The sequence below is a fragment of the Antedon bifida genome, chromosome 5 (assembly GCF_963402885.1).
Source record: "Antedon bifida chromosome 5, ecAntBifi1.1, whole genome shotgun sequence".
Taxonomy (NCBI): Eukaryota; Metazoa; Echinodermata; class Crinoidea; order Comatulida; family Antedonidae; genus Antedon; species Antedon bifida.
In genome coordinates this window covers 5,956,731-5,983,038 of record NC_136230.1, presented here as the reverse complement: position 1 = coordinate 5,983,038, position 26,308 = coordinate 5,956,731, and the positions used below count along the sequence as shown (strand labels likewise).

At 31.4% G+C, this 26,308-nt stretch overlaps 1 protein-coding gene across 1 annotated transcript in view; it reads right to left on the bottom strand.

Moving 5' to 3' along the window:
• LOC144843106 (alpha-1,3-mannosyl-glycoprotein 4-beta-N-acetylglucosaminyltransferase A-like) overlaps positions 1-26,308 on the bottom strand; it is a 36,606-nt gene that overhangs the window by 8,021 nt on the left and 2,277 nt on the right. Inside the window, exons 3-9 of the mRNA XM_078699815.1 lie at positions 22,289-22,432; positions 17,858-17,991; positions 12,106-12,152; positions 10,592-10,705; positions 8,135-8,210; positions 5,360-5,474; positions 3,781-3,911 (exon numbers count right to left, since the gene is read on the bottom strand). Coding sequence (XP_078555941.1) covers positions 3,781-3,911; positions 5,360-5,474; positions 8,135-8,210; positions 10,592-10,705; positions 12,106-12,152; positions 17,858-17,991; positions 22,289-22,432 — 761 coding nt within the window. The remainder of the gene's footprint in view (positions 1-3,780; positions 3,912-5,359; positions 5,475-8,134; positions 8,211-10,591; positions 10,706-12,105; positions 12,153-17,857; positions 17,992-22,288; positions 22,433-26,308) is intronic.

The window sequence follows — 26,308 nt, the reverse complement described above, 5'->3', positions numbered from 1 at the left end:
CTATATTTGAATATTAATTGATAGTCAAATAAGCACTGTAGTTAAATAAGTTCTGTAGTTGAATAAGTACTGTGGTTGAATGAGTAATGTAGTTGAGTAAGCACTGTAGTTGAATAAGCACTGTGGTTGAATAAACACTATATTTGAATAAGTACTCTATTTGAATAAGTGCTATCGTCAAATAAGTACTATAGTTGAAAAAGTGTTGTAATTAAATAAGCCCTGTATTTAAATAAGCATTGTAGTCGAATAAGTACTGTAGTTAAATAATCTCGCAAATAAGTGCAGCAGTAGAATATAAGCAGCAAGCTAAAACTCAACTACACTTATTGCTACACTTATTTGATCATTGATGATACTGAAAAAAAAACCTCCGAGACAACTAAAAGCCAGATAAGACATAATCGTAAATCAGTTTAGAAATTGTTCATCTACAAAGAATTTGTGAAAAGGGAACTAAATTTAGACTTGTAATAAATCAAGATTTACTAGCATACATAAAATATTAAAACTACTTCTAGCTGGAATTAAAACTGGCAAAACATCTTTGAGTCAATGTATTATAATTGCGATCGAGTCTTCACATAGAGACTTAAACAACGCTTAGTCTGTCTGGAGTAATAATCATTGGTTGAATAGTTTCGTCATGGTAGATTTATTTGAATAATATTATTCAATGACGTCTTTGAATTTACAAATAAATTTTCACATGATACTTGTTCAACAGGAATTGTATTTGGTAACAATACAATTCCAATTGTATTGTATTGTATGAATGAAAAATTGAATTGAATAAAATATTGTGTAACTTATTAAACTAAATAAACAACCTCAATCGACATAAAAATTTAAATAATTAAATCCGGTTGATCACAAGGGACAGATCATCCGGACTGTCATATGTGACTGTCATGTGATTTGTCAAATCACTTCTGTTACAGTTACACATACATTCTTGCATTATGTCTAGGTGTGAACCAGCTACAAAGGGTTTTTGAGTCACATGCATGTTATTATATTGTATTGTACAGTATGTTATTGTATTGACATTATGTTGGTTGGACAATAATTTCAAGTAGTTGGTATTTTATCAGCAACATGTGGTAACTACAATAATAATTTGAATGAATAAGAAATTCAACATCAGGTTTACAATTCAAAAAGAATTTACGGGAACAATATACTTCTGATCTTTACCTAAAATCATAATATTTTCATACAAGCTGTTAAACTATGCAAACAGTTCCCACGCACATGATATTTCCTAAAATGTTACCAATGAGAATACCAATAAACCCCCAGAAAAAAATAGAACAGTCCAAATGAATATGACATTCTAATATTTATAAAATGTAAATGCATAGGATTATCCAGTATTAACATATTAGGCAAGATTAAATTGTCTTAAAGTTCAAAAGTAATTGGTGTAATAATTGAAATGAAATTGAAAGTTAATCGTAGATTACTGAGATTTTCTAAGCCTGTCTGTCATAAATTAACAAGACTTTGCAATAAATCTATCCAGTGAACTAATCTATCCAAACAAATGATTATGAGTTGTTCCATAATTATTCTACAAGGGGTTGACTAATTCATTTTACTTCAAGGGGTATTCATTCTAGAATAAACAAAAAACATGGTAAATGTGTGACTTATGTCCTAGTACAGTGTATAAATGTATTGGCTTATAATGAAAATGTATTCTTTATTCTTCAACCAACAGTGCAAGGCACAATAACAGGTTGATCATAAAATATATATTATACAATATAAAAACACAAAGATAATATTTATATGATAGTATAGTACATTTAAATTGTAAAAGGCTACAGTTAAAAATATATAAAAAATTATTTAATAAAAGACAAGAATTGTACAACAACCAAAATCTATTATTAAATCGCATTAAATAATTTCCTCTAGAATTATTATGGAAATTCCCAATATTATTAAATAATTATTAAGACATTTGGCATATTTTCAAGTGGTGCTCTTCAATAAAAAAAAAGTTTTCAAATGTGGTAAATATATCCTCCCGTTCATATTAGGAAACTCCAATCATTTCCTCTATAATAGAGGAATTGTTCTGGAATTGTTTTTTGCACATTTTTTCTTGATGTAGACTAGAAGACAATGAGAGTAAACATCTTTACCAAAGCATTAACTTGGGCCATCTCTCTAGTCTCACACCTAAAACCACTACTACTACTGCTGGTTCATTTCAACTTTTCTAAAAACATCAAAGAAGATACCTACAACCAATACATTATTCTTATCATCATTTTCATATTTTATTTAGCCTTTTAGTAAGCTAATAACACATGATTTATTGTTTGTTAATGTCTAAAACCATGCCCACTTTCACTTCAAAGCATGTTGGACTTTGTCACATATTAAATATGTTACAGCCAATATGTTATTCATCTATATCATTTTGTACATATTTTGTTTTTTAACTTGGAAACTTTGAATCAACATGGAGACTTCTGAACAAATGTGGAAACTCCTGAACCAATGTGAAGACTCCTGAACCAATGTGGAGACTCCTGAACCAATGTGGAGACTCCTGAACCAATGTGGAGACTACTGAACCAATGTGGAGACTCCTGAACCAACGTGGAGACTCCTAAACCAATGTGGAGATTCCTGAAAACCAATGTGGAGACTCCTGAAAACCAATGTGGAGACTCCTGAAAACCAATGTGGAGACTCCTGAACCAATGTGGAATTTCCAGAATCAGTGTGGAGATGCCTGAAGTAATGAGAAGATGCCTGAAGCAATGAGGAGATGCCTGAAGCAATGAGAAGATGCCTGAACCAATGTGGAGACTCCTAAACCAATGTGAAGGCTCCTAAACCAATGTGGAGTTTCCAGAAGCAATATGGAGACTCCTGAAGGATGTGGAGACTCCTAAACCAATGTGGAGATTCCTGAAAACCAATGTGGAGGTTTTCAGAAGCAATGAGGAGACTTCTGAACCAATGTGGAGACTCCTGAACCAACACGGAGACTCCTAAACCAACATGGAGACTCCTAAACCAATGTGGAGACTCCTGAAGCAATGTGGAGACTCCTAAACCAATGTGGAGACTCCTAAACCAATGTGGAGACTCCTGAAGCAATGTGGAGACTCCTAAACCAATGTGGTATAATTCAATTCTACTTTAAAGGCCAGGTGCGGGCAAAAAATTTCTATTGATCATACATTCCAATAATTATCGATCTATAGTTTCCCCTATGTTTCATAATTTTTGGGATTTTATTTGTGTTACACAAGCTTGTTGAAAATAACCATTTTCTTATCAGTGGGGGGGATAGTTCAAATTACACAGTAAAATCTCTATTCTTTTGTACACAAGTTTTGTAAATAGAGAGGCATTTTAAAAAGCTATTAAAATTAAACAGTGTGGTAAAAAATGTTATCAGATGAATAAATATAGGTAATATAACTTGAATATTACATTTCTGGTATTTTTATTCAACTTCAGATTTTTATTTTCATGCTATAGCAAAAATTATCCACCGTATATCCACCATCTTTTTTCACTTTCTAGGGAGTCACCAGACATGTTATTGAATTAGGTTAACTACCTAACTACTGAAAAAATGTCTTCCTGGTTTTTATGGCAGAATTTTGCCAAATTTTGTATTTGAACATATTAAGGGAAATTCATGTTTTTTCGTCTTGATTTCTATTACAAATATTTGATTTATGTACTATTAACCAAATATTATATTTAAAATTCATGCCTGTACCTGAGCTTTAAATCATGACTTACGTTATCCTTTTCTGGATTGCAAACTTTCACATACAGTATATGATCTAGAAGCCAGTCTATTGGTTTCTCTTTGTGAAACATCAGGAAGAACTCCACCACCAAGCCCAAATCACTGCTTTTGAATAATTTACCTAAACAAACATAAATGCATCAAAATAAATGTTAGTACTGTAATAATAAAAACAAGCCACAAAGCATATTTTACATTAATACCTTTAAAAATGGTGTAGTAAAAAATGTTAAAGGTGACTTTCATGCAATGAGGTAATCTGTATGGTTGAAAGGTTAATCTACTACATCTTGGTCTTGGGTCAGTCAGTATGATGAATAGAGTAACTTTACCAAAAGCAAAAATATACTTAATTACATTAAAAATGAAATATGATAATAGAACCAGTTATAATTTCCAGATGAGAGTTACTGTAATGTTATATAAATGTTTTAAATAATTTGTTCTAATTTTAATTAGTTAGTGTTTCCTATATTCTTTGTATTTCATTTTTCTGTGATTATTTTTAAATTTAAATATGGTTTCCGAAATGTTGAACTTTTCATCTTTATATTATAATTCAATTGTAAATGTTTATTAAGACAGATTTATTTGTCATGTAAATATGTATATACTGTGAGTCTAGACAAATAAAATTATTTTTTAGGAAAATGTCCAAAATGCTGGTTGAAGAATACTAAAATAAAATTTTTAAAAGAGAATTTATGTAACTATTTCTTTGTGGAGCTAATGATAAGAAGGGCTGTATATAGTGTATACAACATATACTGTATTAATACCTATGTTCGTTTCACAGAATAGGGGTGTCCCTTGAATAGAGGTTGGACATAGTGTAAAAGCATCTGTATTACCCATGTTCGTTTCACATGAAAATATCCACATAATAGGGGTTTCCCTTGAATAGAGGTTGGCCGTAGTGTTAAAACATCTGTATTACTCATGTTCATTTCACATGAAAATATCCACATAATAGGGGTGTCCCTTGAATAGAGGTTGGCCGTAGTGTTAAAACATCTGTATTACTCATGTTCATTTCACATGAAAATATCCACATAATAGGGGTGTCCCTTGAATAGAGGTTGGCCGTAGTGTTAAAACATCTGTATTACTCATGTTCATTTCACATGAAAATATCCACATAATAGGGGTGTCCCTTGAATAGAGGTTGGCCGTAGTGTTAAAACTTCTTTATTACCCATGTTCGTTTTACAGGAAAATATCCACATAATAGGGGTGTCCCTTGAATAGAGGTTGGCCGTATTGTTAAAAATATTATCTTTTGCTCGTTTCACAGGAATGTATCCCTCCTAGGGGTGCCTCAAATGAGGTGTTTAACTGAACATATAAACCCTTGACTTTACTGTATTACATGATGACATAAATTAATAATAATATATACACAACATTAAGTTGACTATAATTTTCAATAGTCAGGATCAGTTTCATTCAATTTCATCTCGCTGCCAGAGAGAAATAAATATTGATAACATAATAAAGATTCAATTCCATATACAAAGATTCAATTCCATATACATAGATTCAATTCCAAGTTGAAACGTGGTGATTTACCTATAAAGCCCAAAGACGAGAATTCTAATAATACCCAATCGTCAGACTTCTGCTGCTGGGCAAAGTTCTTCATTGTGGTAATGTAGCCTGGCTTGGCAATGATGTCATCTTCAAGCTGGTAAATAAAATATTACACTAGTAAAGTAGGTGACTACAGAAAGGGTTAATATTGGAAAAGAAATTAATAATTTAATAATATGTACAATTCAACATTACATATCTTCATTTTAAACTCCTTACAATCTTTAAATTCACATCAATTCATCATCGTCATTGATAATGATGTCGATTTCTATAGCCCCATTCTAATGACCATTGCTCATGGCGCTGTGGACTTTGATGTTACTTTTTAACTACATGCTTTTCCCCTGAATTTTAATATAATCTGAATTCTAAGAATTACACCAGGTCAGTACTGCGAGTCCAGGCATATCTTGTCTGTCTATAACTGACAAGATTGTCGCTATCAATTGTCAATATCATACCTATCACCATCTTCATCATCATTATCATACTGTTATCGCTATCATTAATATTGTCATATCACCAATATTCATCATGAGTAATATATTATCCATAAAACGAGCAAAATTCATGCTGTTTTAGATTTGCTATTGGACTATCACTAATTATACAATTTGTTTTGTTTCAATTATACAAGAATATTTTGAAATCCCTCGCGTTAATCCTAGATAATGAAAAACAATTTTATAGTCCAAAAATACACGCCGAAGATACAAAGTAATAATTTTCGTTGGATGGTATATTTAAAGGTCACAACGCATTTAGTAGTCGTTAGTTAACAAGAATCTCCTGTATTCATTTGGAAAATGACAGTTGTCTTAATTTTTGATTAAAATATATACAGTGGATTGTACAATCCTAATCTCATCTAATGAAAAAATAAAATATTCAACAACAACATTTGACACTTAAACAACAAAATAAAGCGAGAAAAATGTTGTTATAGTAGAATCGGTCAACTTCAATCGATAACCACTGAAGCAAAACGGAATTCAGTTGATGTTCATAAATTATTCATGAATGAAAGGCACATTTTTGCAGAAAAGTAAATGAAATAGGATCATAAGTTTACTGAAGTGGAATAGTATTTTGATTAGCGTCATGAATTATTCATAGGATAGGAATTAGTCACATGTTATGCTAAGTAAGTAGACAAAATAGGTTCACAAGTTACTTAAATCAATAGTTAATCAAGCGGAACAGTAATGAGTTTCTTATGCCAGCAATGAAAACCACCTTGGGGTCTAAAGAAGCAAATTGCAACATGTCTTTGTATGACATTAAGTAATCAATCCCAAGGTAGTAGGTTCGATTCTTTGCTGTTCAGACAGAACAGTATTCGCATAATAATAATATCGAACATTTATAAAGCGCTCTTTACCTGAGTGTAACAGCACAAAATGAAATGATGAGTATCTCTTTTATTTTAAATGTTAGATATCAGACAAGCTATTATTAGTAATTACTACAGTAGGCACTAGTTCTTGGTACTGAATAGGTTTTAGCCTCCAGTTCTATCAGCACATAGAATATAAAGAATAGAAGGGTTCATATGGTATGTATAGTTTATGTCTACACGCTCTTTTCTAATAGAGTTAAATACAGTCAAACTTGCAGTTGTTCTTCATCCAAACATGTTACATAATACCTCTGAAACCATTATATCGGTACATCAGAGTTATATATCTGAATTACACTTAGGCTTAGGGAAATACCCTTAAAATTAAAAAAATCTCCTTTTTAAGTTAATATAATTTAAGGGAAATACTTAAATATTTATTGAATTGAGTGAAATTCTTGAAGGGAAATATCTGACTTAAGTGTGATTGGTGAATATGGCCACTGGACATATAAAGGCCAATTTACACAGACAAGCGGTAAAACTTCGTAGCTTGTCCCACATAAAACCTGTATCTATCCTGAGCAGAAACTGTCCAAATAACAGATTCTATATTTTCATTTCCATTTCATGCTTGTCTGTCTAAATTGGCCTTAAGAGAGTAAACTGTTCACATAAGACTTATGTCAAACTATGTTCTATGCATGCATAACTCTATCGTGTGTGTGTGAACACAGCTCATGTACAGGAAAAAAAGGAAGACATTTTTATGTAAACACCTGTTTTCACTACATTTGTATGCATGAATGAGTGACAATGAATTTCCTGGTAAACCTAATGGGAGTAACAGACAGGTAATAGTTTGAGTAGAAACAGATACAAAATCATGACATGATGTCATATCACTACCATGTTTGGGCATATCACTACCATGTTTGGGCATATCACTACCATATTTGTCAAACTAGTTTGATAGTGTAGACAGAGCTTAACAGAGAGGTTAATAGTTTGAATGGAAACAGATACAAAATCCAATCCTGATAATCAAGAGGACAACACCTTAAATTTGTTTTTGTTATTTTCTGTTGTTAAGCTCTGTCTACACTATCAAACTAGTTTGACAAAAAAAGTGTGATGTGCCCAAATATGGTAGTGATATGACCAAAGATGGTAGCATCATCATGTCCATATATGAACACATCACATTTTGTTGTCAAATAAAGTTTGAAAGTGTAGACAGAGCTTTAGAGCTTTGAAAACTTTTTAGTGTGTATGTCCACCGTGAGGACTCGCAAGACTCACTCTTGGAGGAACGTCGTTTAGTCACTGTATTTTCTACAGCACCCTCTACTTGCAGATAAGATAAAAAGCAATCACTGTAAAAAAACATGTTCCTTAGCCATTAAACTTACCTGAACATAGTATGTAGCTTTTGGTTGACAATACATCATTAAAAAAGAGAAGTCTAGATTCTGTTTCGTTCTCCATCTAGACAAAAAAGAAAAAAAGAAATTGATGATACTGTAGATGGTATATTATTACAGATTATACAAAACCATTAATTATCAATATTTGTTCTATAATTAAACTTTTTACATATTTTCAGTTTTTCTTTAATAACAAGAAGTTACAATTTTTATAGCAGGAAACAAAACTAGTAATAATGTTATATAAACACACATAAATTTTAATGTATTTCTTTCTTTTTTTGTGGTATTAATATTAGGCCTATTATACATGGTATATTTCATATGGTATTATCTCAAAAAGGAAACATTATAAGAGAAAACAGGATAACATAATATCATAAAAGGAACAAACCAGAAATGGTTTTAGTAGTCTAGGATTGCCACTTATCAGGGATAAAACGACATAAGTCACTCGGAGAAGAGCGCTGAAACTTAATAAAAACTTCCCAAAAAACCCTGTCCACAAATGGAAGCAACAACACCCAATACAACACTATAGTATAACAGTATTAACGTTGGTTGGGACAATTTATGTGGTCCAATGTTGGTTTATCAAGGTAAAACTATGAATAAACTAAAGGGTACTGTAGGCCTAAGCATAATTATTAAGTTGCTAACGAAAGACCTACTGTACACAACATCTACGGTAAGATCGTCTTTAATAGTGTTCAACTACTTCTAATATTCTGTAGATGTAAACCATATGTTGTGCGAATGACACATGCACATTAAATGAATTATTATCTATTTGTTTAATTCTTAGAAAGGTTAAGTGTATACACAGAAATTTGAAATAAAAGCTAGTTTTGTGTAAAATATCATTTACCATCGTTAAACTACAGTATGCATTGTTCACATGAGGTTATTGAAATCACCATCCAAATATAGCTACATCTTATCATGTCAAAGGTCACTCCTATTCAGTTCATTTGCCAATTAACATAATCATCCAATTTGACAGACAGTCTTAGTGACTTTGTCATTATTTTAAACATTTTAAACTTCTAAACCTTCCTTTCATCATCATTCCATTAAAGTGCGTAAGTATAAACACATTTAAGTAAAAAGTCATTATCTATGTAATTACCTGTGTTAAAAATAGATTAGTTACTTAATGACCCATTAAAAGAAAAGTTCAACTGACAGACATTGTTGATCTACAAACATATTTTTTGCTTCATATTTAATGTACAGGATAGAGCCTGTCTATGTATAGATGTAAGCATTTTGCATAATAACATTATGCAAAGTTGTTTAAGCTATTCCATAGTTAACTTTTTTTTTTTAAACTACAGGTAGTATGTTTTGGTGGAGAGGGCCTTTTGTCTTGCAAGGTAAACCCCTCACTACTGGACAAGACAATCAATGCATGATGGGTGGAATGTCTTTTAGGCCAGATGCTATCAATTTCATTTTCTTCAGATTAGAATATAGTAGGCCTACAATATAGCAACAACAACAACTACCACCTTATATGATTGATTATAGTCCCAGACATGTATTTATTCGTCAATGGTAAAGCGGAACAAGCTTTTAATTTATAAAGTCACTTTGTGGTGCTAGAACAAATTCGAGCATGGGATTATACTGGGGTGGGATTACACTCGAGCATGGGATTGTACTGGGGTGGGATTACACTCAATCATGGGATTATACTGGGGTGGGATTACACTCGAGCATGGGATTATACTGGGGTGGGATTACACTCGAGCATCAGATTATACTGGGGTGGGATTACACTCGAGCGTGGGATTATACTGGGGTGGGATTACACTCGAGCATCAGATTATACTGGGGTGGCATTACACTGGAGCATGGGATTATACTGGGGTGGCATTACACTGGAACATGGGATTATACTGGGGTGGGATTACACTCAAGCATAGGATTATACTGGGGTGGGATTACACTCGAGCATGGGATTAAACTTGAGTGGGATTACACTCGAGCATGGGATTATACTGGGGTGGGATTACACTCGAGCATGGAATTAAACTTGGGTGGGATTACACTCGAGCATGGGATTATACTGGGATGGGATTACACTCGAGCATGGGATTATACTGGGATGGGATTACAATCAAACATAGGCTTACACTGGGATGTTATTACACCCAATAATGGGATTATACCTGAGCACAGGATTATACTGGTGTGGGATTACACTTGAGAATGGGATTATACTGGTGTGGGATTACACTTGAGCATGGGATTATACTGGGGTGGGATTACACTCGAGCAGGGAAGTACACTTGGTCATATACAATAATGTAGAAGTGAAGGCAACATTTAGTAGTTTAGTATGCACATGTCATGGGTCACTTAGAAGGCATAATGTTCATTTCCCTAGTTTCCTTGTGTCATGAAATGTGTTTACAACATTCAAGTTGGAATACTTACTTTACTCTTTCTTTCGAATCACCAAATGTTTCTTTTAAATTATCTAAATCGGGGTAATATGATGCAGGTGGTGATATAACCTCTAATAAACCACTCTCAACTTCTGTTGGAAATCTGTAAAATACAAGTCAAACACATATTTCAACTTATTCTATTAATTCTAAATCGACTTGACTTTAATTTTCATTTTTTCTTTTAATAACAATATGATAAATAATTGTGAAATGCAATTTTAATAAAAAGAATCACAATTAAAATATAATAATACAGTATAATTAATAAGCTCCTAAGCTTTTTGGGGTATCGAAAAAAAAAATCTTCTATAAATGCATTTTTCTTTTATGTCACCTCATTAGTTTAGATAATGTTATCACTTATCACTAAATTAAAATCAAATCAAAAGGAAATATTTCAGGAAATTTTTGTTTTTGCGAGTTATAAATATAAAAAAGTATTTTAAAAGAGTGTAAAGATATAATCTATTTTGTTCCGTGTACATTGTATGTTATGCATACCAAGAATATAAAGGTATCATTTTAAAAGATTAAATGGTACAGTACAAACAGTGGGTTTACACGTGGCATTCACAGATTAAAGTATTAACACAGGCTACTGTATAGGTTACACTTCACAATGAAATTAGTAATGCTTCAGATGTTTTAGTGCAGTATCTCCCATCACAATTTACAAATACAATTCAATTTAAATTGAAAATTTAACTTACACAGTAATTTTAAGTAACACAGTTTAACATACAGTAGTACAAGTAGTATACATAGTTTATGTTTTATAGATAAATTTTGAATACACTCAACTAAACAAAGTATATTATTATTATTTATACAGTAGAAACTCCATTAAAGGTAGAACTTGTAGACCCAAAACAGTGTCACCTTACAGGGATGTCTTCTGAATAGGAGCTGGACATACTGTAGTGTAAAAACATTGTTACTTATTTCATCGAGAATGTGTCCCGTAATAGGGGTGTCCCCGTAATAGGGGTGTCCCCGTAATAGGGGTGTCACCGTAATAGGGATGTCCCCGTAATAGGGGTGTCCCAAAGGAGGGATTCTGCTAGTAAAATTATTTTTAAAAATATTCTAACTTTTTAAAAAAAACTGCAAAATAAGAATAAACATAATATTAAAGCTCTATCTACACTATCAAACTTTATGTAACAAAAAAATGTGATATAAACACAAGAGGCAAAGAACATTAATTCTAAACCGCCCGGTGATATACTGAAATTTAATTAATTAATTTGAAATGATAAAGATGAGGAAATCTGTGAGAATGAGAAAAAGTCGCCCCAACCGAGACTCGAAATCGGACCGCCTGCTTGATATGCAGATGTCCTAACCATTAGAATTATCGTTTCAAAAAAATGTGATATATATATGGACACGATGATGTCAAATCACTACAATATTTGAGCATATCACTTCCATATTTTGTCACATTACACTTTTTTTGTCAAACTAGTTTGATAGTGCAGATAGAGCTTAGGTACTTACGCTTCTTTAATCTCATCAGCTTGTGATTTAACATACACCAAATCCAACTGAAAAAGAGAATAATAAAACAGTTTAAATAAATACAATCGGTATACTGTACACAATGTACCAGAATAAGAATATTACCCTGGTAGCCAGTGCCACTAAAGCTTACAGTCTTTCTCTTAGCACATTCAGGGGAGAAAACTACTACTGTATATTAATAGCGATTTTTTTTCCAAAAACAACTCCCAATATTGAAACAGTCATAGGGAACCCATCTTTTCATCAGAACTGTAAAAGATAATTTTTGTTTACATCATTTATCCTCAATTGAAGAATTTTGGATTAGGCTCTGTACGACATGACTGAGTACATAAACCTAGTAATTTTCAGAAAGATGCATAAAAGTTAAATGTGTACATTGGATATCCGGTCATTATCTGAGAAGACTTGATATACCACAAGAACAATGGGCGATGAGACCCTTAAAGATGTATTGTCCCCCAAAAACATGAAAAATGAAGATTAATAAAATCAGACTTTTTGCAGCTTTAATAAAGATAATCACTTCCGTAGAAAAAAAACGGGAAAAATAATGTTTTCACTTTATAAAATAACATAATAAATGGTTAAATTCAACCAAAAATTCAATAGCTGGTAGCCAATTTGACAATTTTTTGCTTTACATTACAATTTTTTCAGGTAATTAAATTTGTTTGGATCCAATTTTTGGTCAAAGTGGATAACTATTATGTAACATTAAAATGGCATATTCAACAACAAAAAAATAAAAAAATATTTGTTCAGGAGGACAATACATCTTTAAAACAATGCTAATTTATGGATTAATGTGTGTAATGGTTTAAAAATTAATTTAGAATTTACTAATAATATTAATTATTTTTCTTTATTATTAATTATTATCTTTAGTTATTATTATCTCGCTAGTACTAGTAGTTCTACACTAGCAATGAAATACTTAGCACTCCATTTTCAAAGCACTCAATATTGTATATAACAGTACCTGTATACTATAAACTCATCAGGCAATGAACATTAATTCTAAACCGCCCGGTGATATACTGAAATTTAATTAATTAATTAGTACTATCATATAAAACATAAACACCTACTACAAGATGATTGTTTATTATCAATAAAACAAATAAAATTATTATTCATAATATTAATAATAATATTATTATTAGTGCAAATATAGCCAATTGATAAAGCAATAGTACAATTTGTTATCAAGTATTCAATGAACGTCATAATTATTTAAGATAACGTGGTGTTAATCAATAATTGACTTATTGTGTCAAATGGTAAAAAAACAGACACTTTCTATAAATATTGATTGTATAGCTTATTCTTGTCAAAATTATAAGCTTGTCAAAATTGATTGAATATTAACACAAAGCAGTTAATTCATTATTTTCAAATATCTATATTATAAAAAATAATGCATGAATGGCTAATGTTGACCGAAAGCTCTGCTACTTTTTCTGGCTGTTTTACTTATCATTTCTATTTTGGTTTCTGCTTATTTTATTTTGTATCCCCATTGAGATCCAGCCACTGATACCCACAGCATTGTCATTTTTTAATGCTTATTTTATTTTGTATCCCCATTGAGATCCAGCCACCGATACCCACAGCATTATCATTTTTTAAATTCTTATTTTATTTTGTCTCCCCATTGAGATCCAGCCACTGATACCCACAGCATTGTCATTTTTTCAGTAAGTTGCCATGGATATATTATAAAAAATAGGAATTTGTATGGTTGATTGTTATAGAAATACTGCAAGATTCACATAGGGTATCAAAATAACTGGTGGAAGATTTTCCAATATGGAAGCCAAAATAGTGTATAATTTCAACTTTAACTTTTCGTATCTAAGCCCTCTCTCTGGAGAGCACAGGCTATTGTCAGTTTATCCAGGTAAGTTAGGCACAAAATAGACTCAACACTTTTACCTCAATGTTTGTTACAATACAAATTTCTGCTAGTTTTCTGTATAGAAATGACCGGAATTGTACTGGGAAGGTTTTTGCAACTACATTTGAACTGGCTCTGGTTAGGCGTTAGTGGTAATGGAAATGATAGGAATTGACGTTATTAGCTATGTGCTATTGTTTTTGTAATTTTATATATACCGTAATAAATAAAAGAAATTGTATGCAGAAGGTTTTAAACTACATTTCAAATGTATCCATATTTACAATATATTTCAATCATCTGTGATACTATTGGCAGCCCTACCACCAGTAATCGTTAAAGTATGGGACCTTAATATTGGCAGTTACTAAGGTTGGGCTACTTCAAACAAGTATGGTATTGGTAGGCTATGTTAGTACTGTAATGTATTAAGCATATGATTGCCTAAAATGTATTTGTAGTGTGCAGTTATAAAACCTAGAATAAAAGAGTATGTGTTTTGGAAGTGGCTTTCGACAAAAGAGCAAGCAAGCAAGACAACTTAAAGAATGTGAATTGTTAAGATTCTATCAAACCATATTGACATACTGTATATAAACACACTTTTCACAATATGGTCAACATTTGATGACTTCTGAAACAATGATTAGAGGTATGAGCAAACATGAGTTTGGTTGTGAAATAGTGTACTACCTCTCTGTATAAGCATGGATTACTCTCTGTATAATAGATTCTATTCATTAAATCAATGGTATATAAGCCACTCTATTTTTAACCAGGGGTAGGAATATAATCATGCTAAGCTAAGTTAATAAGGAAGTTTATTTGTGTTTGCACTGACTGAATCTATGACAAGGAATAACTACAATTAAGACACTAATATATACTATATCCGTATTAAACATTCAGCTATTCGACTGGTTTACATTAAGCAATGTCATATACTCCAAGTTCTTTACATCAAATATAATAGCCACCTTTACCTACTAATTGGAAGTGCATAGATTGTAGTTAATATACCCAGGCTAAAGCTCTGTCTACACTATCAAACTAGTAATAGTGATATGACATCATCATTTCCATATACAGTATATGGACACATCACATTTTTTTGTCAAGCTAGTTTGATAGTGTAGACAGAGCTTTAGATGCAGCCACTTGTTTTTTTTTTTGTCTTTTTTTTTGTTAATGTGTGAACATACACCATACTTTTTCAGATAGGTTGATCTAAATGTAGGACAATGGAACAACAAATCCTAAACAGGATATAATACGGTATATGTACCATTGATCACCTTCCTGATGAAGTTGCCCAATCACTACCTAGTAATGCCAACACTACCAGACACAATTGTTCATACATAATGTAGGCCTAGGTTATTTAAATAACACTATATAATACCAATTTTCATTGAAATTTCATGGCCTTAATAAATATGTTGAATACCTGTTAGGATTATTTTCACAATACATAGTAAAAACTGAAATATTATCTTTCTATTACTAATCTGGCTGGCTAATCAATGCGTGGGAAAAATATAATTATATTACATTATGAAAGTAAAGTAAAGAACTAACCTTATATTTTAATATTACAGTATGTGAATGTAAATTCATGATTAGTTTGAGGAGGGGAGGAAGTTGTGCAAGAGCGAGAGGCCTGGGCTACCTAAATTTCAAGATTTACAATGCAAAAGATATGACACAAGTTCAGTTCGGCACTTCATTAATCTTTACAGCTTGGGAGTGTCCTCCCCCTCCTCCAACCTTAAGTGTTCTAATCAACCTAAGTTTGAGGTCTTCCGCCCAGCCTAATTTAAACACAGCACCAACCCAAGAAACCTTTGAGAACCTGAAATTGCTGTTTGATTTTTTCCCACATACCTTTAAGTTTTCGACATCCACCCTTAGAGCTCTCTACTAATGTAGATAAATCCTATGGGATGTAGCTAGACGTGGATGTTAAAAAATCAAGGATATGTTTAGGGTCAGCAAGTCGTCTTGGGTTAAAAGTAAGCTAGGTGAAAGGCATGTATGTACAGTAATGGAAGAGTGGTTGACGGTGGGTATGTCTTCCCACTAACACCCCCCCCCACCCCCCAACACCTCAGTAACATCATTATAATTACTTGATGGTGAAACATACAGTTATGTTGACTTTGGATCAACAATTACCAATGACAATCGATAATAATTAAACAACAGGTTTTTGTTAATATGTTATTTTTTGCAAATTTATGCCACACAGACTACAATGCTTAAGTCATGAAATATGTTCCTATTTATTATTAATATTATTAATAATGAATGATGTGTAGTTCAAGTTCGACTTGTATTGTATGCAGTAACATAGTGATTTACAATTAAACACATTAAAAGCATATGGAATTAATTGATTTATTCAATTTAATTGCTAGATGTTCCATTCAATTACCATAAAATAAATTAATTCCTAAGCCCGGTCTACAGTAGGATTTAAACAGTATATTGCATGTTTATAATAGCAAACCTGTATGAAATATTAAATTTTTTTAATAATTATTAATATTAACTATTTAAATAACAAGAGAAAATGGATGATACCATCGTAAACAAAAAATATAATTGATATACCACAAAATAAATTATTTGCCGAGAACCAGCTGATGCTTTATTTGAGGTTATTAATGCATTAACTCATGAAGCCAGTTGTAATAACAAAGTGGTGATCTTTATTTATTAAACAATAACAATAAAAAAAAGATGAGATTACCATAAACTAATCAATAATCATATAAAACACAGAATTAGTTGATGACACGGACAGAATAAATTATTCCATACATGGACTAAACTGTTTTAACCATATTTTAAAGCAATAAATATTTTTATAAATAATGTTGGGATTTCAGCCAGCTCAGTCCTCTCTCCTCTATAATGGTAATAGTTATTTCTCAGTGCATCACTTTAATCTTTATTCCCTCATCCATACTCGTCCTATTTCTCTGTATTAGACTCCATATTATTGCAATCCATATGTTTAGAAAGGTTATTATACTTATATATTCACTATTTATTCTTCAATATTTAGGGGCTGAACTTGATTAGTTCTGACTGTTTTTTAGCCGTTCACTTTGATTGTTTTATTTATGTTTAAATAACTTATTTTTGGGAAATAAAAGAAAGAAACGTATAAAGATAATGGAATCTATTATTGTCATCAAGCTAAATAAAAGAAAGAAACGTATAAAGATAATGGAATCTATTATTGTCATCAAGCTTCACTGGAAACTGAGGACATTTGGATTACGTCCTCTACAGTCCCACAGCAGCCAGCCTACTAGATCAGCACATGGGTAGACGATCCCCCTGTTTCATTTTAACAAGCATGCACATGAGATAATAGCTTTACATCCCAATCCGAAGGACAAGGTAATGAGAGTAAAGAGTCTTTTCTAAAGGATAGGGTAGACGATCCCCTGTTTCATTTTAACAAGCACTGTATGCACATGAGACCAATGGCTTTACATCCCAATCCAAAGGACAAGGTAATGAGAGTAAAGTGTCTTGTCTAAAGGGTCTTTCACACCTGTTCCGGCAGGGTTCCGGTCCAGCGGCGGCAAATCCAATCGAACATCAATGTTTCGTTTTTTACGCGGCTATGCGCATATTGCGTGGAGCGTCGTGAAAACGAAACATTGGCATTTGATTCGTCGAACCCGAACTGTGCCGGAACAGGTGTGAAAAGAATACAATAAATACAGGCTCAAACTCATGCCTTATTGCATGTTAGCCAGATTCCATTATCATTACACCATCACTCAAAAAACTAAAGCTATATTCCCTTACCTCAGCTATGAATACAACAATCAGACAATCTAACTTCTCTTCTGGAGATAAGCCATCAAGTAGAGAGCGTAGCGTAGGAATGATGTAACTTTCAATATCTCTTTTTATTGTTGGAATTCCAATCACAATCGAAACTGGAGAAAAGAAAAATAATAAAAAAATACAATCACATACATTACAAATAATGATGGCATTAAATATATCCAATCACAATCAAAACTGGAGATAAAAAAAATAAAACAAAAATACAATCACATTACAAATAATGACATACACAGTATATATCCAATCACAATCGAAACTGGAGATATAAAAGTAATCACATACATTACAAATAATGACATTATATCAGTGTATAAATAAAACATACAGTTTTACATAGAAATGAAGTGATATTACCATTTTCATTTGAAAAGGGTCATTATGCCCATTAAATGTCTTCCAAGTAATATTTCTATGATTTATTTATTTGATTTATACTTTTCGTTTCACATTAAATTTTGACCTTTATTATAAAAATAGTATGTCTAAGAATGTAAAATATTTAATCATTATAATAATACAGTACTAAAACCACTTCTCTAAAAACGGTTTTATAGTATCACTGTAATGCTTGTAAACAGGATGTCTAAACAAGCATTTCAGACAGAGGTACCTGGAGACCTGAGGTGTGTGTAGGGACTCGGCCCCTATGGACGGGTATAATAAACCATAGTCTCTATATCCGTATTAATGATTATGACCTCTGGCATGCATTATTGCAATTTACATTATTTATTTCGAAACTGACAAACAGCCTTTGTGAAACACATAGTACATACAGCGTTTATATATTACTATACATAACATAGTTTTTTAGAAAAGCTTCATCAGATTTTAAAAACAGTATAATTAATTTTGAACAATAATGATACTAAACTAATACATTTCGAGGTACTGTAAAAGGTGTAAAGGTAAGATATTTATTACTGGTCCTAAAGCTTAAAGATGTATTGTTCCCCAAAAACATGAAAAATGAAGATTAATCAAATTAGAATTTAGGCCATTTTGCAGTTTTTAATGTTCAGTTATTCACCTCTGTAAAAACAAAACTTTAATTTTAATAAACAAATAATTATTTCACTTTATAAAGACAAAAGAAACTAGTGTTAATTTTAATAATCAAAAACCATAACTGTGACATTAAAATTTTATATTGAATACAAAATGAAAAAAACAATTTAGGGGGACAATATATTTAACTAAATCCTATAACATTCACAATCTTCATCTACCTGTCAGGGAAACTACAATTTTACTATCCCTCATCCCTCATCCTTTTCAATTACAGTATGCAACAGTTAACATGATCTAATTCCTCACACAGTATATACTACAGCTTACCATCTGTTTAAGAGTCTTTAATTAAATTTCATGAAGTGTTTTAAAGTTCCACACCATCATGACAAGAAAGAATAAGAAACCTGCAGGCAGTTAAAATAACAGTGCCGTAATAATATAAAATGTACAAAGTTAAACCAAGTGACAATATGTGAGGGTTAAGTAGCTATTATTTCTTTTAAGACAGGTGCTTAATTAAGCCTAGGCATGCTACATACCAAGCTCTGCTACCTCTGCAATATTATATAGACACACACAGTATGATCACAGCACAATCCATTTTACTACAGTACTGTATGTACAGGCTTTGTATCTTAATGGGTTTCTTTAGATGGTACAGCCAAAATTTTCTTTCTCTCAGTCTAAAGCTCTGTCAACACTAGTAGTACCCAAATATGGTGGGGATATGCCCAAATATGGTGGGGATATGCCCAAATATGGTTAGTGATATGACATCATCATGTCCATATATGGGCACATCACATAAAGTTTGATAGTGTAGACAGAGCTTAAGGTTTTGATTTTCACCAACTTTCAAATCAAAGTGTTTAACCTACGAATTATACTACTGTACATTACAGAAGCAAAATTACACGTTTCTTACATACTAGCAATTAACACTTTTATCCCCTTGTAATGTTTCTTAAGCTCAAATATGGTAGTGATATGCCTAATATGGATATGACGTCATCATGTCCGTATAAGGGCACATCACATTTTGTTATCACATAAAGTTTGATAGTGTATACAGAGCTTCAGACAAGTGATTATTAGGTGATCATTTAGAATAAAATGATCACCTATTGTTATTGTATGAAATCTTTATTTATTTTTTTTTTTATTATTTTTTTTTTTATTCTTTCTGTACACTTTTTGTGTAACAATTATCTCAAAAAGTTGAATTGCAATGATCACAAAAATTACACAATGTCTTTCAAATACTTTAACTTAGACATAATAAGCTTTTCAGCGTGATCACTCATCCGTGACGTCATTTATACGCCATTTTGTGAAATCACATTATCAATCATATCTCCATAATTCATTATCACATATTAATGAAATTCACTACACGTAAATTTCAGATAAAGGTAAAAATATTAGCAAATAAAAACTCGTGCGTTTCAAGGTCATGCGCGTGAAATCGCGCGTTAAAATTTTAAAAAGCTCAAAATTAAGTTTTGATCAATTTAGAGCATGAATTAGGCCATTTGCGTGTTTCAAAAAATTACTGCGCAAAAATGCGTTTTTGCGCACGCGAATCTTAGAAAGCGTAAAAAATAAAATTTGATGAATAAATCATATTCTACTCACAATCCTTAGTACATTTACCGATTTTGAGTCCATTCAGACTTAAAATGACGCTATACGAGCATGTTAAAAATGACAAAATGCGCACATTAATTTCACAAAAGTTCTGAAAATGGTGAAAAATAAGGCCTTTTTAAAATGAAAATAACTCTTCAGAATGCAAGATGACCCCCAATTTTTTTAACTTATTCAGGAAGCTATTGAGTTGTAGATATGAATTCATGTACACATTTTACGTACAAAATGTTTTGACGTCATCAAATGGCCACTTGAATTTAAAAATTAGGATTTGTTATCTTTTTGTGTAGATTATCACATTCAACAGAGCGCATCTTAGTTATGTGTGCTCGAATTTCGCATAACTTTCAGTATGTGCTTGCTTAATTAATTATCTTTATCATGAGTTGACACTATCTTCATTTTAATGACGTCATCACGCGTAAAAACTTGAATAACGTAGGCCGTGTAATTTCACCTTCGCAGTAAATTTGAATATCTTACAGCTCTTCAGAATTGAAGGTTACCTTGATGATTATAATTTATTATGAAAGCTGATGAAATGTAGATATTAATTCATATAAAAATTAAGCCTATCGGATGTTGTGACGTTAACATATGGCCAGTTGAAGTGAAAAAGTAGTTTTTTCATATTTTTCGTCAAAGTTATACACAATTCAAAGAGCGCGCACAGCGCTTCTACGTCCCAAATTTTTTTCCAAATCTTATATTTTTTTGCTCAATTAATTATCTTTCGAAATTGTCATCTTAAAGTTTAGTTTGATAACGTCATCATGCCAAAAAATTAGAACATGTGTGTCCCGTAATTTCACCTATGCTACACTGTATATAGATATACAGTATATACTGTACATATTGTATATGGCATATAGGCACAACTCAGCACTATAAGCATATAATAGGATGGCATACATCAACATTTTCCGATCGTATGTTAACGTACGTGCATGTTTAAAAAAAATTAATTTCAGTAAAATGATAAAAATGATCACCTATAATTCGTCAAAGTGACGAATTAAATTCTAGTTATTATTATTTATGCACTTTCGGTTTTCTGTGTGAACATTCATAATAAGCAATTAATATTTATTTCCCACAAAACAGGTAATCAAATCAACAGACCAAACAAGGGTTATTTTTATTTCTCACAAGTTTGTTTACATTTGGAAAATTGGGTGTGTAGAATCAATGACCATAGAGCCTGATTATTGGAAATTAATTGAAGAAAAACACATTCAAATTTATCACATGGTTACAGGCTGGTGGTAACAATACATATACTATTATAGTCTAGTCCAATAGCTACATACAGTAACATGCTACTACCAGAAACAGTTGAATCTTCTATAGCACCTCTGGTATTTTGGTTATGTCATGACAATATTACCAAACAACAAACAAACCACACCAAAACTAGGAAATAATGTGTTGGCATTTTCCTCAAATCCCACCTTTGTAATTTGCACTTTCATCATTAATTTGCTCTTCTCTGGTATTGTTCAGCGCTTAGAGGCATTTTTCGCTGCTGTATTATGTATATTAAATTGAACATTATTATATTATTATTGTCATGTCACTGACTGTTTTTAACCATGGAAAACCGCTGATACAGTACATCAGTAAACAAAACACCACTTATATATTATACTCTCCCAATACTGGACACCTTTGGGCTGGCCAAATATGTCTGGCTTTCCTAGCTGTACTAGCAAATCTACTTACCTCGTGAAATGCCCTGAGACAGCTGGAAAGCAGGCTGTAAACTTTCAGGTTTGCCATTGATGTGGGGTAAATAACTTAAGGCTGATGGTAGATGTAGAACTGAATTACCACCAAGTCCTGACAAGGTACGCTTTACACCGCCTCCTAAAAATAACAAGATTATTATACATTATTCCTACTGTACTAATATGTTACTCATATCGGATACAAACATTTTAACGGTGGTTGAAAGATTCCAAAATAGTATAAAGAGGTCCTTAATGTATGATGATGATGATAATGACTGTACATTGTAACGTCCTGTAAAATTACTATCGTACCATGGTGCAAAGTCTAAATAATGAATTCCCTAGTCCAACTGACTGTTAATCAATACAGTACATATTACCAAACCTACATCCTTTGAACAATATAGTAATAATCTACAAAACTAGTAATCAAATTTAAAGCAACACATACTTTTAGAACAAAACAAATACATTCTACTACTAGCAATGTTTTAAAAATGATACCATACTTATGATGTAAAATCATTTATTAATTTTATATTTATTCTGATACAGTACCTCACAGAATACATAATATTTTTGTTATAGAGTATGTCCTCTCTATGGATATTTATATGAAACAAAGAATGAATGCATGAATTCAAACATATTTAGTCTTTAAGCCAAATGTATATTATTAGTAACTAGGTAAATTATAATAATATTATAATTTACCTATAGTTACTAATATTAATAATATACATTTTTTTTATTATTATAATTTGTAACTGTAATTAATGGATTCTTATACTGTGCATTGTTATTTACAGTATATCAACTGAGGGTATACAATACCCAATACAACAACAAAATCAATAGCTATTATTTGACATCCTTGTATTATCTTTATTACTTTATATGAATAATCTTTAATGCATTCATATTGACGGAAAGCACAAGTACATTCAATACTGAAATGCTGTGTACACTATGGTACAGATGGGGAGTATCGCCAATATTAAAACTTGAATAACTTATATTGTATACTACTTTTTGCTACACAATTTTAGAAATGTGTAGCAATAAGGTTGTTTTGTATAGCTTTTTGCTATGCTACACTGGCGAAATGATTCTCTGTCTTCAGATCATAAAGTGGGTACTGTTCATACGGTAGAAAGAAGAACATTAAAGTAACACAGTTTAATTCTCTCTTTGAATATGTGAACTTGAGAAACTTTAAAGCTACACTATCAAACTAGTTTGACAACAAAAAGATGTGATGTGCACATATATGGTAGTGATATACCCAAATATGGTAGTGTTATGACATCATCATGTCCATATATGGGCACATCACATTTTGTTGTCACATAAAGTTTGATAGTGTAGACAGAGCTTAAGAACACTCGTCACTGGTATATTTTTAGGTTGCATACAAAATTTTACAAATTGTAATGCTTCAATGCATTTGGTATAGAACTATTAATAGCATAGCAATTATCATAACATCGGGAATTCTCTGAGATGAGAAGAATTTCCCTATAGGCTATAGTACATTATTTAATTTTGGGGATTTTTTTTTATCATAATTGTCACAAAATAGTAACAAAGATTTAGTAGTTACTGTACATGTATTAATAACTCTACTGAATTCCAAAGTAACAGATGAGCATTATATTTTCAAAGAAAGTATATTTCCTTCAAATAAAATATGTTTTGATTCAAAAAGAGTATTTTTTGATTCAAAAATAGTATTTTTTGATTCAAAAAGAGTATTGTTTGATTCAAAAAAAGTATTGTTATTCATTTAAAAAGAATATTTTTTAATTCACAATTTAAGTATTTTTCATTCAAAAAACAGTTTCAAAGGCACCTTGTATAGTATACAGTACACTATTCTAATTTCATGAAATACCTATGACATGATATCCTGAAGATTATAGATTGTCTTTGTAATCTTTTATAATTTCATTGAAATATTAATCTTGAGGATTTCCTGAAAACCCCAATTTCAATGCTGAACATGACTAGAGCTACAGTACACAATGGTATAGTTACTAAGAATCAACAGTATGCACTACACCCATAGTCTTACTAACTGTAACAATAGTGGGTGTACTGTAATTTGTAAAGCTCCTAGTTACAGTTAAGCCAGGTTCTTGATGATAACATTATTCGACAAACTCCAAAACGGATCTTATTATTTAGTATTTAAAAAGCAAGAACACTTGCTTTGTTGTATTGTTAGGGTACAGATCTGTATAAAAAGCTTTGATTAATTTGAGTCCCTTTTTCATAACTTTTGATGATGTAATAACTACCTAATTTTATATTTTTATAGAATAAAATTTGATTGATTGAAAAAGTACAGAAACATTTCACTAAACTTCTCTATTGTATGTATGAACCAACAGATGTACTGTACATACACAGACACATTACGCAAAATGACAACAAATACTGTACATAGACTACAGCCATTAATTTAAATCAATATGTTATAGTGTTTAATCAAATTAAAGTACAAACACCCACTATGTTCTTCTTAACCAAGAATTGATATTTTATTTGAATTAAACTGTGTATTGATTTCTAATATCAATATCAGTACTTGAATATTAACATTGATATTTACTGAGTATAATGTAAACATATATTTGTGTATGAATTTGTATTAAATTACACTACTTTCCATGTGATTCTTTAATTTTGAACTGTAACATCAAACAACGTAGTAGCTTTAGTCAATAAATAAATAATAAGAGATACTGTAATGCTCAGTTGGCTGGTAAGTGGTTAAAGCAGGGTTGATATAATTGTTAACATTAGCATAGGTTTTCATGAGTGGCTATGCTGCAGGTAACAGAACAAGTCATCTTACTTAGCTGCGGAGGGCTACAGTATAGAGGAAGGTTACAGTATAGCAAAAACCATATACAGTACAGTACTGTATGTCGCAGTAATGTACACAATTCAATATGTAGTAGAACTCGGGACATCTTTATTCAGGGGACACTTTACCAGTCAATAAACAAGATGCTAATTTTAAATAGTTTATTAATTAAAGTCAGCAGGGGACACTTTGTTTTGTACAAGTGTGAATCTACTGTACTTTTTAACAAACCCAAACAACTTTTGATTTTGAAACATCTTGGGAGAGAAGAGGGGGATCAACATCACCCTTCTCGCATCGAATCCAAGTCAGTATTGTTTGTGAAAGTAAAACGTTCACAGTTTTATAAAAAAACAATAATTAAAACTACACAATGAAACTACAGTAAGTTCAACGCAAGGACTAAGATAAAGAAATTTGACAAATCATTAGGTCATTGTCATTGGTAAAATTATGTTGTCTCCAAGTGGGAACAAAGCCATTAATTAATGTTTATTCTTAGGCCTAGAGTATACTGCACTGTACTTTATCAAAGAGTACACAGATCAAAGTACACCACTGTACTACACTACGCCTGACTATCACACACACACGTCCCTATCCTAACTTCAGAATGATAAAAATAACAACATTATGTAAACTCATTTGTGATGAATTAAATATGGAATGTAGATTAATGAGCTTGTAGAGTCTAGGTTAATGTCTCCCTATCAAGTAGAAAATTACAGATTTCAGCAGTGTTCAATTTGCCTTCATGCTGTAATGTACAGTATAGTATTATTTAACCTCAATATCTTACTACAATACCTTAACAATACTATAACAGGAAATATTTTCATTCACAATTTGTGCATTATAGCCATAATGGCTATCAAAATATAAATTGTGTAGCCAAGTCAACATTTTGATTAGCAATTTTTCATTTCTATATTTATTTTTATTAACAGAATTTGACGCGTTTATTAATCAATTTGACTCGTTTTAAATTCATCACAAAATAACTCACATAATCGGCACGTTAACAAATTTCACGTATTTTAAACGGATTTGATGCGTTTTAAAAAAGGTCAGTTTATCCTGGTAAATCTAGGTATGAAATAAACTGATTGTATTAGAATTTAAATAAATATTGAATTGCTT